Source organism: Neoarius graeffei, chromosome 20 (assembly GCF_027579695.1).
Source record: "Neoarius graeffei isolate fNeoGra1 chromosome 20, fNeoGra1.pri, whole genome shotgun sequence".
Lineage (NCBI taxonomy): Eukaryota > Metazoa > Chordata > Actinopteri > Siluriformes > Ariidae > Neoarius > Neoarius graeffei.
Window position 1 is genome coordinate 26,156,705 of NC_083588.1, and position 18,926 is coordinate 26,175,630.

The following is an 18,926-nucleotide window of genomic DNA, read 5'->3' on the forward strand; positions in this document are numbered from 1 at the left end:
CTGTTAAATAGCACGGTGAGAACTGCATGAGACTTTGTGTAGGTTTGCCGCTGTCTTCAGACAGTGGGCTGCATTGGCTGGACACCATGCTGTTCCAGTGAGTGCACTGAGATCCGAGGGTTGTCCCAGCAAATTAGCTTCTGATTGGCTGTTTCTAACTGTTTTTGTGGGTTTTCCACTCATTATGCAAGGAGAATAGGTTATCTTTCATTACGTTTTTGAATTTTTTTTCAATTCGTTTGCAATAAAATGTGGGGGGGGGGGGGGGGGGGGTTGTTTTTTTTTCGTGAAAATTTCACTCAAATTTAATCGCTGATAAACCACTTAGCAGAGTAATGACCACAATTTCAGGTAAGATGATTAATACCATCCATTAGCTCTAATGTGGTGAACTTTTTCTAAGATTTGATGATTAGAAAGTTGTTTTAGAGTGGCTGAAAATGGGTTAGTGCTTTAAGACATCGTCGTTGTCATTGCCAAACCCAGTATGGGCTTGAGGCGAACCATGTTTTGTTGACTTGGCCAGAATTGCAGCAGTAGTGTGGCCAGTTCCTCTTTGTGCACTCATACACCTATGGGCAATTTAGAGTAGCCAGTTAACCGAACCGCATGTCTTTGGATTGTGGGCAAAACCGGAGCACCTGGAGGAAACCCATGCAGAAATGGGGCGAACATGCAAACTCCACACAGAAGGGCCCCCGTTAGCCAATGGGCTCGAACCCAGAACCTTTTTACTGTGAGGTGACAGTGCTAACCATTACACCACTGTGTCACCCATCTTTAAGACATCAACACTTCAAATTTGATTTTTTTTTTTTTTTTTGCAAATTATCCTGTTGTACCTTTTTAATAAATTTGGCTTTGCAAAGTCATTTAAATTTTTTTTAATGGCTTTGTTATACAAACCTGTATTTTGTAGTTTTTATTAATTAGCATGCTAATTAGGCATGATACTTTGAATGAAGACAACTGATGTTCACATCATTTGAAAGCACTTGAAATTTTGGACATCTGAAAATTTTGTGAAGTTTACATGGTTTTTAAGACAGTTATGATCATTTTCATGTCTTGAACCAAACATAGTCACAGATTTTTTTTTCGTTTCTGTGCAAATGCCAATCCCAAAATGTATGCTGTTTAACGAAGTTCATTTTACTGTCACTTTTTTTTGTATACCACATATAGTAACCATACATTTATCAGTGGAAAGGTATTTTCAAGCTTTATCTGGAGAAGTTTATCTAGAGTCAAAATATAATCCTGGGGGGGAATTCAAACAAGCCTACTTCATGACATTTCAGCTAGCTTCCGAAATCAGCCAGCAGCACTACTCAGAAAAATAAGTTAAATCAGTATTCCCAATACAGAGATCATAGTAGTCAAGGTGAAGAGACCAAAGATGATGATGTCCGAGGAAGCCATAAAGAGAAAAGGAGAATGACCAGACAAGAGTAAATCTTGGACTGTATTTTATTCATTGCTGAGAGCTAAGAATGATAAAAGGCTGCAAGACAGATGCCATGCTGGACTTCTTTCTGTGGAACTAGTAAGCAGTATTACATTAGCTGCCTTATTGTCTGTTGTGTTGCTGTACTTGCTTGGCGTTTGGCAGCGTTAGCAAAGTTAGTGACTCACGAGCTATTGGTCCTTTTCAAAAGAGGTTTAGCCCTTAGCTACATCTCGAGGTAATTGTTATAAAACTTGTGGGATAACACTTGGACATCGGTACTGGTAATAAGTGCTCTTGTGTTGGTTGTTGTCTAGCTTTGTTGGTGAGCTTGCCACCCAAGTTTACATCACTTTGTGTCAGGGGCATCCAAGTTTTGTAAGGTTAATAGGCTCTTTACAGCTAGAGGTCACGGGCTTGGATACTGTTTAGCAGCACGAAAGCTTTGTGTTATCATTGCGGTAAATTGTTCATTTATATCTTCAAGATGTTGTCAAACCTTACAAAAACAGCTATATACCTTGAAAAATTTTATGGAGCTGCTTTACCTGTTACAATTAAAATAAGTGTTTTTACAAGGTCTTTATTTTTTGATGTACATACCTTGCAAAGTCACCACGTTGTTTGGCCACAAAGATCCAAATGCTGTATGTTGAAAGTCAATGTCTTTGCGATAAAAGAATTTTTTCCTGTAAAAATGAGCCTCAAGTAAACTATGTTGACAATTCTTATAGAAAAGGAAAGAGATTAAGTGCTACAGTGGTGCTCGAAAGTTTGTGAACCCTTTAGAATTTTCTATATTTCTGCATAAATATGACCTAAAACATCAGATTTTCACACGAGTCCTAAAAGTACCGGTAGATAAAGAGAACCCAGTTAAACAAATGAGACAAAAATACTATACTTGGTCATTTATTTATTGAGGAAAATGATCCAATATTACATGAGTGAGTGGCAAAAGTATGTGAACGTCTAAGATTAGCAGTTAATTTGAAGGTGAAATTAGAGTCAGATGTTTTCAATCAATGGGATGACAATCGGGTATGAGTGGGCACCCTGTTTTATTTAAAGAACTGGGATTTATCAAAGTCTGATCTTCACAACACATGTTTGTGGAAGTGTATCATGGCACGAACAAAGGAGATTTCTGAGGACCTCAGAAAAAGCGTTGTTGATGCTCATCAGGCTGGAAAAGGTTACAAAACCATCTCTAAAGAGTTTGGACTCCACCAATCCACAGTCAGACAGATTGTGTACAAATGGAGGAAATTCAAGACCATTATTACCCTCCCCAGGAGTGATTGACCAACAAAGATCACTCCAAGAGCAAGGTGTGTAATAGTCGGCAAGGTCACAAAGGACCCCAGGGTAACTTCTAAGCAATTGAAGGTCTCTCTCACATCGGCTAATGTTAAAGCATACATGTAGAGCCATGGCCTCACTTTCGTTTATACTTGAGACCTCAAGAATGGCATAGGAATAGTTTTAACCATTAACATTAAATCTAATATAGTAATTTTTACGATGAAAGTGATTCATAGAGGTAGTGGTCTGAGTGAATGACCTTGACGTCCGTAACATCACAGCTGGAAGTCTATCAGTCTCATCGCCATTTCTGCTATACTAAAACACAGAGCTGACTGCAACTCTGATCCTCCATTTTGAGCTAATTTATTACCATGCCATGTAGCTGTGTTGCTGGCTGGTGCAGCAACATGACAGAAGGTGGATTTATGTTGCATTCATGGCCCAAGAATGTTCAAACTGCAAAGATTTGGACGCGCTTTGCGAGAAGTTCACGGGCACATTGGGCACCTATGAAGTGGTCTCTCCTCTGCTCTGCACATTTTACTGAAGACTCGTACGAAACCTCTGATCTGTTAAGGAGCATTGGCTATAAGCCCGTATTGAAAGAGGGTGTGGTGTCAACAATTAAATAAAACTACAAGAAAAGTCAAGTATTTTTATTTATTTATTTAAAAGGAAAGTGAGTTTAGTTGCACCAGTTTTCCCGGAGTGAGCCGAGGGTTGTTGGTAAAACCTGGGACGGAATGGGATGTGACATATCGCTTGGGCAGTGACCTCCCTGCAGTTGTTGCTAAAACCGGTGACATCCCGTTCTGTCCCGGGTTTTAGTTAATTGCCTAAGCCGAGCAGTAATGGTGGGATACTCAGTAATGGAGAGAATGGAGAAAGAGTGGCGCAGCCGTCTTATTTCTAAACTGGATATTGCTGCCATCTCGCCCTTACGTGGAAGAAGCAAATGAACGGAGAACTGAACGAACAACTGAAAGTCAGATTGTTTCAAAACAATCGGCCACAAGATTGGCCTTCAAGAAGCGAGAACACAGACGGGTAAGCTCTGATTCTCATTTGGATAAAAAACAACACGTTGTTTATCTGCATTTAGATTAGTACATGTAACTTGTATTGTGTGTTTAAGTTACCAGTATAAGATTATTTAATTTGCTTCAGAATGTGATTCTCAGTTTATCTATTATTTAATTATCCTTTTACATTTTATCAGTGAAAATGCATGCATGTACATGTGTGTTGCATAAGTTATAACACCTATCCTGTTTTAATGAGAGGCAACCCACAGTCACTGAAGTCAAATCAGTCTTAGTTGAGCAAGCTGGTAACAGTATTTCTTACTTTCACCATAAATTTTTATTTATATGACTTTGGTCTATACCTGTAAAAGGCCTCGGCCTTAAAACTGGTTACTGCTGTGACGTCACACGCTCAGCGGGGCAGCTAAAATGCCAACTTTGTGGTCAATTTAAAATATATAGTGTGTGTGTGTGTGTGTGTGTGTGTGTGTGTGTATTAGTGCATCTCAAAAAATTAGAATACCATGAAAAAGTTCCTTTTTTTCATAATTTAATTCAAAAAGGTAAACTTTCATATATTCTATATTCATTACATGTAAAGTGAAATATTTAAAGCCTTTTTTGTTTTAATTTTGATGATTATGGCTTATAGCTCATGAAAATCAGAAATCCAGTATCTCAAATTATTAGAATATTCCCTAAGATCAATCAAAAAAAAGGATTTACAATACAGAAATGTCCAACTTCTGAAAAGTATATTCATTTATACACTCAATACTTGGTTGGGGCTCCTTTACCATGAATTACTGTATCAATGCGGTGTGGCATGGAGGTGATCAGTCTGTGGCACTGCTGAGGTGTTATTGAAGCCCAGGCATACATGTCAACCTTTGGTCAATCAAACCTGTATAACCAACCTCCAAAATCCTTATTTCCCTTATAAAATCATTATAAGATGCAAATTAAAATAATTTACCTAAAATTTGAATGATAATTAACAATGATATATCCCAGTTACTTTTTATTCAATATTAATAACAATAAACCTTCAGAATGAATACAAAGCTCCAATGTTTGACAAAAACACAGTGTCACTCTAATGTTCTGAATTGTACTCCTCCAGCTTTTTTAGCACTCTGCACCAATACCTCACTAGGCTGCATGTCACAGCAAGTGTCTAGCTGTGTTGATCTTACACTGCAGTAGGCCAGGTCAGTGTGTCTGCATTCAGGTCCTTTCTGCTCTCTGTGTGTATCTTTCTGACTTGAGAGAAAACTCTCTCACAGTCAGCATTACTGTGGGGTAAACAGAGCACTGCCTAACTTGAACTAAAACGACCACTACCTTATGTTTTCTGTCTTTTCCAGTTGTTGGCATATCAGTTTTTGAGCGCGCAAATACTGTCATCAGTGGCTGATTTTGCCTTTGGCTTGCATTCCGCTGATGTAGTTTCGATTTGAAATGTTCTTTCACATCATACACTCCCGATGCTGCAACTTTGATGTCACGCGCACACAATGTGCAGTGTGCGTATTCTTCGTTTTTGGAGGCTGCCGGTTGGATTATGCCATTGAAAAGGTCCTTCCATTCAGGGAGAAACCTACCGCTGTATTGTGTTTTGAATTTCTTTGCCGGAGTGCCCATTCAGAATCTTTTCAGTCGCAATTGAAAGTCGCTCATGTGGAAATACGCTTTTCAAACAAAATGTTACTTCACGGTTGGCGGGATTCTCGCAATGCGGTGTGCGCATGATCAAAAGTGGAACGAAGTCTCGCTACCACAAGATAACGCGCAATTTCATAAGACTCTTTACTGGCTGTCTGTGCTTTCTGTGGTGTACAGTACATTTGTAAATGTTATGCGCTCTTTTATCATCGTGGGAATTGATTATAGCTCTAAATAAATATTGAAGTTTTTTTAAAGAATCCGTATAACTTTATTTGTACGCCCGTATACTACGTTTATTGAATCAAATCCGTATAAAATATGGACATTCCGTATAGGTTGACATGTATGCCCAGGTTGCTTTGATAGTGGCTTTCAGCGTATCTGTATTTTTGGGTCGGGTGTTTCTCATCTTTCTCTTGACAATACCCCATAGATTCTCTATGGGGTTCAGATCAGGCAAGTTGGCTGGCCAATCAAACACAGTAATATCATGGTCAGCAAACCATTTGGGAGTAGTTTTGGCACTGTGGGTAGGTGCTAAGTCCTGCTGGAAAAGGAAATCAGCATCTCCAAAAAGCTCGTCAGCAGATAGAAGCATGAAGTGCTCTAAAATCTCCTGGTAGATGGCTGTGTTGACTTTGGACTTGATAAAATACAGTGGACCAACACCAGCAGATGACATGGCACCCCAAATCATCACAGACTGTGGAAACTTCACACTGGGCTTCAAACACCTTGGATTCTGTGCCTCTCCACCCTTCCTCCAGACTCTAGAACCGTGATTTCCAAATTAAATGCAAAATGTACTTTCATCTGAAAAGAGGACTTTGGACCACTGAGCAACAGTCCATTTCTTTCTCTCCTTAGCCCAGATAAGACACTTCTGACATTGTCTCTGGCTCAGGAGTAGCTTGATATTAGGAATGCGTAAGTTGTATCCCCTTTCTTGAAGATGTCTGTTCGTGATGGGTCTTGATACACTGACACCAGCCTCGGTCCACTCCTTGTGAAGCTCTCCCAAGTTCTTGAATCAACTTTTCTTGACAATCCTCTCAAGACTGCGGCCTTCCCTGTTGCTTGTGCACCTTTTCCAGCCACCCTTTTCAGCAATGACCTTTTGTGGCTTACCCTCCTTGTGGAGGGCATCAGTGATCATCTTCTGGACAACAGTCAAGTCAGCAGTCTTCCCCATGATTGTGGTTGTGTGTACTGAACTAGACCGAGAGATACACTGTGTTCATACTGTTTTACTCAAACTCGAAATGAAATATTCTAATATTTTGAGATGTTTTTTTTTTATGTTTTTGTACTGTATGCCATACTGATTAAAATTAAAATAGAAAAATGCTTGAAACATTTTAGTTTATATGTAATGAGTCTATAATATATAACATTTTCACTTTCTTAAATAACTGATGGAAAATATTGAACTCAAATATTCTAAACTACAATATTCTAATTTTTTGAGATGCACTAGTGTGTGTTTATTTATATATATATATATATATATATATATATATATATATATATATATATATATATATATATTTGTGTGTGTGTGTGTATATATATATATATATATATATATATATATATATATATATATATATAATAACTTGACCCAAATTTTTTAAATTCCCATTTATGTAGCCCACTCAAATTTATTTAAAAATAAAGGTTCTGTGTATATCCTTTAATGTTCATGAGTCCACCATCAGGAGAACATTGAACAACAATGGTGTGCATGCCAGGGTTGCAAGGAGAAAGCCACTGCTCTCCAAAAAGAATGTTGCTCCTCGTCTGCAATGTCAGGACATCTGTCCATGAACTGAATCTCAAGAGAAGGTGGGTCATCCAGCAAGACAATGACCCTAAACACACAAGTCGTTCTACCAAAGATTGGTTAAAGAAGAATAAAGTTAATGTTTTGGAATGGCCAAGTCAAAGTCCTGACCTTAATCCAATTGAAATGTTGTGGAAGGACCTGAAGCGAGCAGTTCATGTGAGGAAACCCACCAACATCCCAGAGTTGAAGCTGTTCTGTATGGAGGAATGGGCTAAAATTCCTCCAAGCTGGTGTGCAGGACTGATCAACAGTTACCGGAAACGTTTAGTTGCAGTTGTTCCTGCACAAGGGGGTTACACCAGATACTGACAGCAAAGGTTCACATACTTTTGCCACTCACAGATATATAATATTGGATCATTTTTCTCAATAGATAAATGACCAAGCATCATATTTTTGTCTCATTTGTTTAACTGGGTTCTCTTTATCTACTTTTAGGACTTGTGTGAAAATCTGATGATGTTTTAGGCCATATTTATGCAGAAATATAGAAAATTCTAAAGGGTTCACAAACTTTGAAGCACCACTGTAATTATTATTATTTATTTATTTTAATAATTTTATTTTAGGTGCCTATAGTAGGGAACATTGACTGCTGCTTTAGGCACACCAGATCCATGCAATGGATTTGAAGTCAGATTAAATAAAGGAAATAAAAAATGGCACAAATAAATAAAACCTGTTTATGTACCTGCTGAAACAGTTATTGGAGAATCAACCATAGTTTTAAATGTATTCACCCAGTTACTCTGATTGACTTGTATTTGTGTTTCCTTTTCTTTTACTTTACATTGCAGCCTTTTAACTTTGGACCACCGAGCTTTCTTATCTGATTTCAGAGTTAGGCAGTCATCACACTTGTAAACAATGGCTGTCTTGTAAAGTCTGGAGTGAGGGTGCAAAAGTACTTGAATGAGAGAATGGAGTTGTAAACATCTTTTATGGTTGTAGAGATACGGTGATTTTAGTAAAAATCAATACCCCCCCCCCCCCCCAAAAAAACCCTCTACCTCACATTGTAGCACAAAATAGAAAGAACGGGTCTACATGGTCCTAATTGGTAGTTAGAGCCAGAAAAGATTGTAGTTTTGGAGGTTAACCCTAACCAGGGTTTGAATTATTTATTCATCTTTGTGGAGGTCTCTATAAAAAATAAACAAATAAAAGAATGGTGCGTGGACACGGTGAGTAAAGATATAAATACAAATAGCCTAACAGATGCACTTTCTGTGAGGTGAGAGGCTGCGTGGTTCGTGAAGCTATACTTGCAAACACAGAGTAGTCTTTTTTTGTTTGTTTTTGAAACATATTGTTTTTGCTATGTTCCTATCGCCTACACTTTAAACACAGAGAATGCATTCTACTAGCAGAAAGTAAAAGCCATTCTCTTACCATCACGCAGACAAAATGGACCAAGGAGGTCTGTTTTCTGTTGGCTGTGGTTGCAATCTTTTTCTTGAGAGCTTAACCAACTAATGAAACCAAGGTCAAGTGGTTCTTCTTCTGAAAGGATTAACGTGTGTGTGTGTCTGTTAATGTTTGCAAGCTCTCAAAATGATAGTTTGCACGCATAGTGGCATGGTGGTGTTCACAAGAGTATGCACCTAGCTGTAATGTGTTCTTTTGGAAAACATCCATCCATTTTCCATAACCGCTTATCCTGTGCAGGGTCATAGGCAAGCTGGAGCCTATCCCAGCTTACTATGGGCGAGAGGCAGTGGACACCCTGGACAAGTTGTCAGGTCATCACAGGGTTGACACATAGAGACCCACAACCATTCACACTCACGGTCAATTTTGAGCCACCAGTTAGCCTAACCTGCATGTCTTTTGGACTGTGGGGGAAACCCACGCAGACACGGGGAGAATATGCAAACTCCACACAGAAAGGCCCCCATCGGCCACTGGACTCGAACCCAGAACCTTCTTGCTGTGAGGTGACAATGCTAACCACTACACCACCGTGCCGCCCTTTGGAAAACATGTTTATTCTTATTCTTTGGTTATTTATCTAGCTTTAATGTATATATTATTCAGTATATTGAAGGAAAATGAGCTTTATTTGTGATTACAATATAATGATGCTGCATTTTTAGAGACTCCCACAGATGTATGATTTTACTGCTTTCATGGGAGCCAGTCCTCACTGTATGGGAGCTCAGCTCCCATTGGCTCCCATGTAATTCGAACCATGATCCTAACAAATTCCTGGCTGCTGCATGTTCGTTGCATAAATGCATATGGTGCAATGCGTCACCCGCTTCTGCTGGCTCCAGCACTGAAAGTGGAAGTGCCTAACACAAGCTTGACACTTACGGTACTATGCGGTGAGCAGGGCCGTAACTACCATTGAGGACACCGAGGTCATGTCCTCGGCATTTTTTTTCCCACGGTATTTTTTTTTTCACTCAGAAATGTGAAATTAATATATGATGAAAATCGTTCTGACTTTGATCGGTGGAAAATTCTAAATTCAGCTTGCATCCGCCTGTTCTCATTTGTTTGTCTAAAAATAAAGTCCACATAATCATTTTTAAACGAAGCTGAAATATCCGACATTGGAAACATTTCATATTAGGCAGCCTCGCGATAGTCAGCTAAGCACCACGGGATATACAAGAGTTGAGAAGTGTTCTCATCAAGGTCCGACTCCGCAGCCAGTCAGTTTGTCAATTAGTCATGGAATCTGAAAATTGACATAAGATGAAGTCTACTACACTAAATCAAACCAAACTCAGCTTTGGAAAGTCAACAAGTGAGAGAAAAAGAAAGAGGGAAGAAGGTGAGTTAATTTTGCCAGTCCGGAATCAGGCCCGGCGCCATGGGGGGGCGAAAGGGGGCGTCGCCCCCTCGTGGCTACAGCCCCGCCCCCTCAACGGAGACTCAGATCACTTAATTGTTTTCTTATGAAAATATAATGTATTATAGACGTATTAATAATTTGCATTTTCAAATACGAAATATTAAGTGGTTGCGCATTGCACAAAAATACATTTCACATAAATCACTACTAAAACTGGCACGGTAGAACAAATCTGATTGGTTGTTATGATTCTTACGTTGCAATCGTAGAATTCAACTGTATTAAGGTAGGATTATTTCAAAAAGCCTGAATTTAATATTAACCCTGTTTTAGACATATGTATCAATCCTAACTACTGGGGACTACTAGTTATTGTGGGTGTATGTGTGAAATGCTGACACAGCCGCGCACACACAGACCTGTGATAAGGACAAGGGGAGGGGTCGTGCGGGCGGGGGTTTTACATGTACACTTACAAGTGCACTGTCTCTGCAATATCCTGCAATATGCAGTCAGTTTACGGGAGTAGTCTTTCCCCCACCGAATTAAACGAATTCAATCACAATATTGTGAATCCATTTTCTTTCTTTGTAGGCTAAGTTTATCTCCGTTTATGTTGGTGTATGTGTTCATATATGGTCCGCTTTGTGCGCAAATAGCGTAAGAATATGTGTCGTTGACGTCACCCCCCATGCAGCGGGGGTGAAAATTCATCACTTCAGAGTGTTTAGTCCCCTACACGCCTAAACTGGGATCGCGGATTAAGTGGTTAGCGTTGACTTAGCGTTGGTTAGCAAGTCAGGAAGGCTATTACTGGTGCAGCCGCGGGGTCTTTTGATTTTTTTAAATTATGATTTTGGCCGCCGAGCCAAGTACCTTAGACTTGCATTGACGTTTTGTTTTCATGCCGCGGAGCTATTTGTATGTATTTTAAATGTAAAGGACTTGCCTGTAGGTTTGTGTGTGTTGTTTTATGTTTGGCATCTTTCCGGTTGTAACGCGTGTCTGTGAGAAAATTGGAGGGGAGGGTTAACAGGTGGGCACGGGTGTTGATAAAGCGCAACTGCCCTGGTAATATGCCACATGATTTTCCCGGACTAAAGCAACCTTCGGGGCCATGGTTTTGTGGTTGGCGCAGTTAATTGTTTGAAACACGTTGTCAGACCGCCATCACTATATGAAAAAATATTTGCCCCCTTGCGATTTCTAATTGCCCCCTTAGTAAACTGTTCCTGGCGCCGGGCCTGTCTGGAATGCTTATGATCATTAACAGTGCAATTTTAATTAGCATTTCAAGCAACAACAGTCGAAGCCACTTAGCTAGATAGGATTTTCGTTTTCCAGGCGGCACAAACTCTTTTATTCTCTCTCTCGATTTGATTTGGTGCGTTTCAGATCAGAAAAGGCTGGACAGTCGTGACCTGTTGTTTATGAAGTTATTGGGTACTGACGAGACTTGAGCTATTTTGCTAACTTACCAGACTATAGGCTAACGTGAACACAAGACACTATTGTTTTGATCATTGGTTGTATTTTCGAACGGAAATGAAAACGGGTAGCAAACTTATTATGTTCACATTTTATTTACAACATGATGTACCACACCTCTGACTGCTTTCTGTCAATCATGAACAGCCCAGCCGCATTCACAGCTCCTCCTCCGATCACCAGCTGGAGATGAGCCTCCTCTCGGGAAGTCTTGTCCCGCCCCTCTTATTGACTCCCATCTCCAGTGAGGCTCAGTCTCCGAATGTAGCGTTTTAGTCGGTTTTGTCCAATAACCGTCTAGTATTTTGCTATTGAAAAGGGCATATATTTTTTAAAAAGCAATTGAAGTCCATTCAGGCTCGGCTAGATTGCGTTGTCACTCTCACTCACTCACTCACTCACTCACTCACTCACTCACTCACTCACTCACTCACTCACACTCTCTCACTCACTCACACTCTCTCACTCACTCACACTCCATCACTCACTCAAACTCTCACTCTCACACACTCTCTCTCTCTCTCACTCACCCACACTCACTCAGTCACTCACACACAAAATACTTTTGTGATCGTGCAGTTTTGAAATTGTTAAAATAAACATGTTCACCTACATGTTCATCTTGTTGGGCTTGTGATTTTGACTCGTTTCCAAAATGTATGAAAAGTCACCATATTAGGACATTTTTTTTTTGGCAAATAAGATGTATCACAATGTTTGACCTCGGTATTTGAAAAATCCTGGTTACGGCCCTGGCGGTGAGCTCTTTGGGATGGCACTTCTGACTTTTTTTCCAGATTGTAGGAACGGCTTCATGTACCAGACGTCGCTCAAATCCTTCTATGTGAATTTGCCTCACAAATTTATCTTTTTCAAAATGTTTGGAGCAGACACCAAACCATCCTGTCGGCTTGAAGTTACTTCTCTTTGTCCGTGCAAATCAAACCCATTCATTCCGTAAGTGTCTTGCCGACTTTGGGCTATAATGGATCAAAATTTTGCTTTTTTTTGTCAGCTACATTTGTTCAAACATTTGTACATTTGTGCCTTGAATGACACAACTCATGCTTTGGTTTTAGTTAGTTTTGGAATTAAAAATGTTCCTGGTCTCGTATTAAAATACAGTTTAGACAGTAAACTATTTAACATGTTTTATAAGGTATAATTTCCAGGGGTGATGTCATTTTCGTAAGACTACCACTTTTTAAGTAGGGATCTGTCTCATGGCCAATGGGAAAACAATGACCATCCGACAGCAGAGTGTGTGTCCCTGCTAATGTTATTTCTGAAAGATTGTGACATAGTCTGTAACCTTAGCAATGTTATCCTTTTCTCACAGAGTTTTGTAGTTTTCCATAACCCAAAGAAATTACAGAAGTAGGGAAGTAGATATACAGGACATTAGCAGTTAGTCTGGTTAACACCAGACCATATCACAAGTGAAATCTGTCTTTTCAGATCGGAACGATTGTGCAAAGCAGCATGGGATTTCCCAGGCTAATTAGCAGTAGCTATGCTGGACTAATGCTACAACACTAACTACAGTGGTGCTTGAAAGTTTGTGAACCCTTTAGAATTTTCTATATTTCTGCATAAATATGACCTAAAACATCATCAGATTTTCACACAAGTCCTAAAAGTAGATAAAGAGAACCCAGTTAAACAAATGAGACAAAAATATTATACTCTGTCATTTATTTATTGAGGAAAATGATCCAGTATTACATATCTGTGAGTGGCAAAAGTATGTGAACCTCTCGGATTAGCAGTTAATTTGAAGGTGAAATTAGAGTCAGGTGTTTTCAATCGATGGGATGACAATCAGGTGTGAGTGGGCACCCTATTTAATTTAAAGAATGGAGATCTATCAAAGTGTGATCTTCACAAGACATGTTTGTGGAAATGTATCATGGCACGAACAAAGGAGATTTCTGAGGACCTCAGAAAAAGCGTTGTTGATGCTCATCAGGCTGAAAAAGGTTACAAAACCATCTCTAAAGAGTTTGGACTCCACCAATCCACAGTCAGATTGTGTACAAATTAGAGCTGTAACAGTACTCCGCGGAGCACCGAACTCCGCGGTTTAAACCTGCGGTTCGGAGCACGATACGACAGTGACATTTTTCGGCTCGGTTCGAAGTTTAGACATTCCTGCTAGTTTACTATCCTTTCTTTTTACTGGCTAAATCGTTTACCGTAATCCAATTAGGTCGACTGTTACAGAAAATCAGTCGGCGCTTTTTACAAAATGGCTGATACTCCTGACAGTAACGAATCTGAATAAGCGATAAAGATTAAAGAGGCCCCAGCAAAATTCAGATCGCAAGTTTGGAAGCATTTTGGCTTTCGAGAAGATGCAGGCACCAAACAGCCTGATTTGCAAACTGTGTCACTCAGCTGTTAGCTATAACCAGTGATGGCAATAACGGCGTTAGAAATTAACGGCGTTACTTTTTTTTAGTAACGAGTAATCTAACTAATTACTTTTTACATTGTTATAACGCCGTTCCCGTTACTTACAATACAATGCTATGCATTACTTTATTAAAGCTGTTTTCATCTGGCACGCTGCTCGTTCAGCCTTTCTTTACTCTGCTTTAGCGTGGGGCGGGGAGACGCGAGACAGCACAGTAAGCCAATCAGAATAGATTTGGACAACATACGTAGGTAGGCTCCGCCTACTGCACCACTGCGCACACTTTCAATCAGAAGACACAGCGATGGCGAGCGGTCAGCCCAAGACTGCGTTTTCACATTGGAAATACAGCCATTACTTTTCATTACTTGAAATAAAAGGCAAAAATGTCTACGTGCAATGCACATTATGTCGAGGAACAAAGCGTTTGTCCTCGTCAGTGGCGAGTAATTAGTAACATAATTTTAATAACTACAAAAATATATTAAATTTGATAGATGTCTTATCTCACATTGTCCCACAAAAATATTAATATAGGGCCCGTTTACACGAGGACGCTGTCGGGTAAAAACGACTAAATATTTTATCGGAAGTGCCTTTCGTCTACACGGGGACGGCGTTTCCGAGGCTGAAAAACGGAAAAAATTGAAAACGCCTTCCAAAGTGGATAAGTTAAAAACGGCCCCCGTTGCATATCCGTCTAAACTACCCAATAGTGTAGATAACGTTACTAATTGGTTCTGTTAAGTGTCCATTTCAGTCATTAAACACATTTAACATTCACTTTTATTATGATTAATTGAATTTGATTTTTTTTTTGGGGGGGGGGGGGGGGGGAACAAAATGTAACTGAATAATTACTTTCCCTGGTAATTAGTTACTTTTATGACAAAGTAACTCCGCTACTAACTCAGTAACTTTTTGGGAAAAGTAACTAGTAACTATAACTAATTACTTTTTGAAAGTAACGTGCCCAACACTGGCTATAACATAGTTTTGTTGTTTAAGGGTTGTTGTTTAATTTAAATGTTTTCTGTTTTCACGAAAAATATTATCATTATATTTGTTTTGTTCGTTTCACCACTGAGATATCAGTTATAAATGTTATTTTTTTGCACCATTTAAGTTTTATTGAGCAGATACCATATTGGTGTGTTAGGTTTATCTCAGAATTTCAGTAAATGCAGCTGTCTGTTAGAACAAACTTATTTATGTCTCACATTGTCTAGTCAGTAATTGTATGATTGATTGTTTTATGGTTAAGCATAATAAGCAGTATTATACTTCAGGTAGAAGTTTATTTTGAGATGTTTTTATTGTTAACTATTGTTTAATACTTATTTTAAATAAAAATATTTAAGTTTACATTCAACTTTTTGTGCCATGTCACTTTGCATAATATTGTATCGTAAATAATTGTATCGTGTTGAGAAAGTACGAATCGTATCGTGAGAGAGGCGTATTGTTACAGCTCTAGTACAAATGGAGGAAATTCAAGACCATTATTACCCTCCCCAGGAGTGGTCGACCAACAACGATCACTCCAAGAGCAAGGTGTGTAATAGTTGGCAAGGTCACAAAGGACCCCAGGTAACTTCTAAGCAACTGAAGGCCTCTCTCACATTGGCTAATGTTAATGTTCATGAGTCCACCATCAGGAGAACACTGAACAACAATGGTATGCATGGCAGGGTTGCAAGGAGAAAGCCACTGCTCTCCAAAAAGAACATTGCTGCTCATCTGCAGTTTGCTAAAGATCATGTGGACAAGCCAGAAGGCTATTGGAAAAATGTTTTGTGGATGGATAAGACCAAAATAGAACTTTTTGGTTTAAATGAGAAGCGTTATGTCTGCAGAAAGAAAAACACTCCATTCCAGCATAAGAACGTTATGAGCAATTCCAGCGTTATGGATGTGACATTTGGACTCAAAATGGCAACAACTGACCTAGTTAATTTTTATTCCTTTCCAATATTTTAAAATTTGTTGTATATTTTTAAGACCTCTCATATTGGAGAAGTCATGGGAAAAAAAGAATTCCCATAGTACATTTAGAACTCTAGAAAATGCCAAAAAAGACATGCGTTATGGATGTGACGGAAAAAATACCCCATTTCCAGGGTGACTACACATATTCATCAAACTCTGTGAAATTGCAAACATAATATCCAAATGCAGGCATGCATTTAATAAAGGAGTCTTAGCTGAAAATAAAAAAAAGCCTTTGTTTAAAATATTTTCTATTTCAAGCAGAATCTAGGAAGAAAAAGTCAGCGTTATGGATGTGACATAATTCCGTTATGGATGTGACGCAATCCCATCTGTGAAACATGGTGGTGGTAGTATCATGGTTTGGGCCTGTTTTGCTGCATCTGGGCCAGGACGGCTTGCCGTCATTGATGGAACAATGAATTCTGAATTATACCAGCGAATTCTGAAGGAAAATGTCAGGACCTCTGTCCATGAACTGAATCTCAAGAGAAGGTGGGTCATGCAGCAAGACAATGACCCTAGGCACACAAGTCGTTCTACCAAAGAATGGTTAAAGAAGAATAAAGTTAATGTTTTGGAATTGCCAAGTCAAAGTCCTGACCTTAATCCAATCGAAATGTTGTGGAAGAACCTGAAGCGAGCAGCTCATGTGAGGAAACCCACCAACATCCCAGAGTTGAAGCTGTTCTGTATGGAGGAATGGGCTAAAATTCCTCCAAGCCAGTGTGCAGGACTGATCAACAGTTAACAGCAACATTTAGTTGCAGTTATTGCTGCACAAGGGGGTCACACCAGATACTGAAAGCAAAGGTTCACATACTTTTGCCACTCACAGATATGTAATATTGGATCATTTTCCTCAATAAATAAGTGACCAAGTATAATATTTTTGTCTCATTTGTTTAACTGGGTTCTCTTTATCTATTTTTAGGACTTGTGTGAGAATCTGATGTTGTTTTAGGTCATATTTATGCAGAAATATAGAAAATTCTAAAGGGTTCACAAACTTTCAAGCACCACTATACTTATACCTACTTCTGTATTTTGTGTGTCTAATTTCATGGTGGAGACTAATTTCAGGATTTACTGGTTATAGTGATGGCATCACAGTCCCAAATAAGTGCCCTGAATTAGTCTTGGCAATATATCTAAAAACTGAAATGGTTCTGTACAGAGTCTGTAGGCATACTGTGCATACTTTTTATTTGCTTTAAAAACAGGTCTTAAAAAATCTTTAAAAATTCCACCTGTGATCTTGCTTTTTACACCCCCCAGCCTTTCTCCAAAACTACCACAATATGGTGTAAAACTTACAACCCTTGCCAGCATTGTGTTTTCCCAATGATGCACACACAGATGATGAGGGCAATTAATAAATGGATAAATAAGATTAAATCTGTGTAATAAATTTCTGCAAAATGGCAACATGCAAGTGCAGACAGTGTCGATGATATACATAACCATTTCTGTTGTAAGACACATTGCAGAATTTGGATGAAAAATAGAATAAATCTCCATTTTACAATGGTCAAATTTTGGGGGGTAATTTCATGTATTTTTGTAGTTGGGCTGGACATTTTGTTCCTACCGGTCAACCATGGTTAATATTACCTTGAACATGGTTGAACAAAGATATGTCTAAAGCTGCTCAAAACAAGCTGCTAGACTGTATGTTGTTGACTCTTAATGATGTGTTATGGGAGTAGTCCCAAAATTCACAAGATAGTAGCCTATAGCATAAGCACTAGATTGTAGTTTATATTTACATTTAACATCCAGATTTGTATTTACACTTAACACTGAAACTTAAACTATTGTGAATGACATGAGTCATTGTCTAATTATATCAGAATGGCCTCAGATGTTGAAAAGGGTATTTAACTGTTTGGCACTACTTTTTGACATTTCCTATTTATCATAGCTTGGTGCTGGGGTGAGTTTGCCAGGCATTGTGGCTGCAAAGTGTGGAGCTCATGTGACTCTGTCAGAGAGTACAGAAATACCTCTGTGCCTGGAAAACAGCAGACGCTGCTGTGAACTTAATGATCTGCCTGAAGTGCCAGTGGTTGGTCTCACCTGGGGAGAGATATCGCCAGAGCTGAGGTCTCTACCACCTGTAGACATTATACTGGGATCAGATGTTTTCTATGAACCTGAAGGTGAAACTGACTCTGGTTTCATGTAGTTTTCTTTCTTGTTATTCTTGCTTCACCTCTCATTTCTCCTTTCCTCAGATTTTGAAGATGTTTGTGTAACACTCTCCTTTCTTCTAAGGCGAAACCCTTCTGCTCAGTTCTGGACTACATTTCAGGAAAGAAGGTATCAGTCCCCATTTATTTTTAAACCTATAGCAAGTAATGGGGGGAACCCTCATAAAGATGGAATGACCTGAGCATTGGCTTATTCCTAACAGAAATGTGACCCCCAGCCAAGAACATTGTTGTTTTAAATGAATATTTAAAAAATGTTGTTTCAGCTCAGACTGGACTATAGAAACTTTGCTGAACAAATGGAACCTGCAGTGCACTGATGTCCCATTGGAGACATTTCATGCAAGCAAAAAACATCTAGCTGGATCGACTCTGCCTGGAAATCATTCAATACTAATGATGATTGTAACAGCAAAGACTAAGATGTAATTGTGTTTTTGTACGTAACCATAATATTGGTTGAAATAATAAACAGTTCTTTGCTTATAAACAATACATATTAAAATGCATTTGGGCAGACAACACGATTAAAAAATAATAATCAAATCTGGGAACTCAGGACCATATTAAAAGGTTTTACTTATACAGTTAATACAAAAAAGATTCTCATAACAGTGAGTGAATCGAGACATTTTGACACTCACTGAACATTTTATTAGGAATGCTACTATTACTGAGGAGGCTTTGCTCTCAAAACAGCCTTAAGATGGTGGAAACATTTCC

At 38.9% G+C, this 18,926-nt stretch overlaps 1 protein-coding gene across 2 annotated transcripts in view; it reads left to right on the plus strand.

Annotated features, from left to right (window-relative positions):
• Positions 1 to 18,696, plus strand: part of mettl23 (methyltransferase 23, arginine) — a 196,715-nt gene extending 178,019 nt beyond the window's left edge. For both annotated transcript variants that reach the window (XM_060901435.1, XM_060901436.1), the window contains exons 3-5: positions 17,915 to 18,152; positions 18,228 to 18,312; positions 18,470 to 18,696. In XM_060901435.1, the coding sequence (XP_060757418.1) occupies positions 17,915 to 18,152; positions 18,228 to 18,312; positions 18,470 to 18,632 (486 nt within the window). In that variant the 3' untranslated portion in view covers positions 18,633 to 18,696. The remainder of the gene's footprint in view (positions 1 to 17,914; positions 18,153 to 18,227; positions 18,313 to 18,469) is intronic.
• Positions 18,697 to 18,926: the final 230 nt, after the last annotated feature.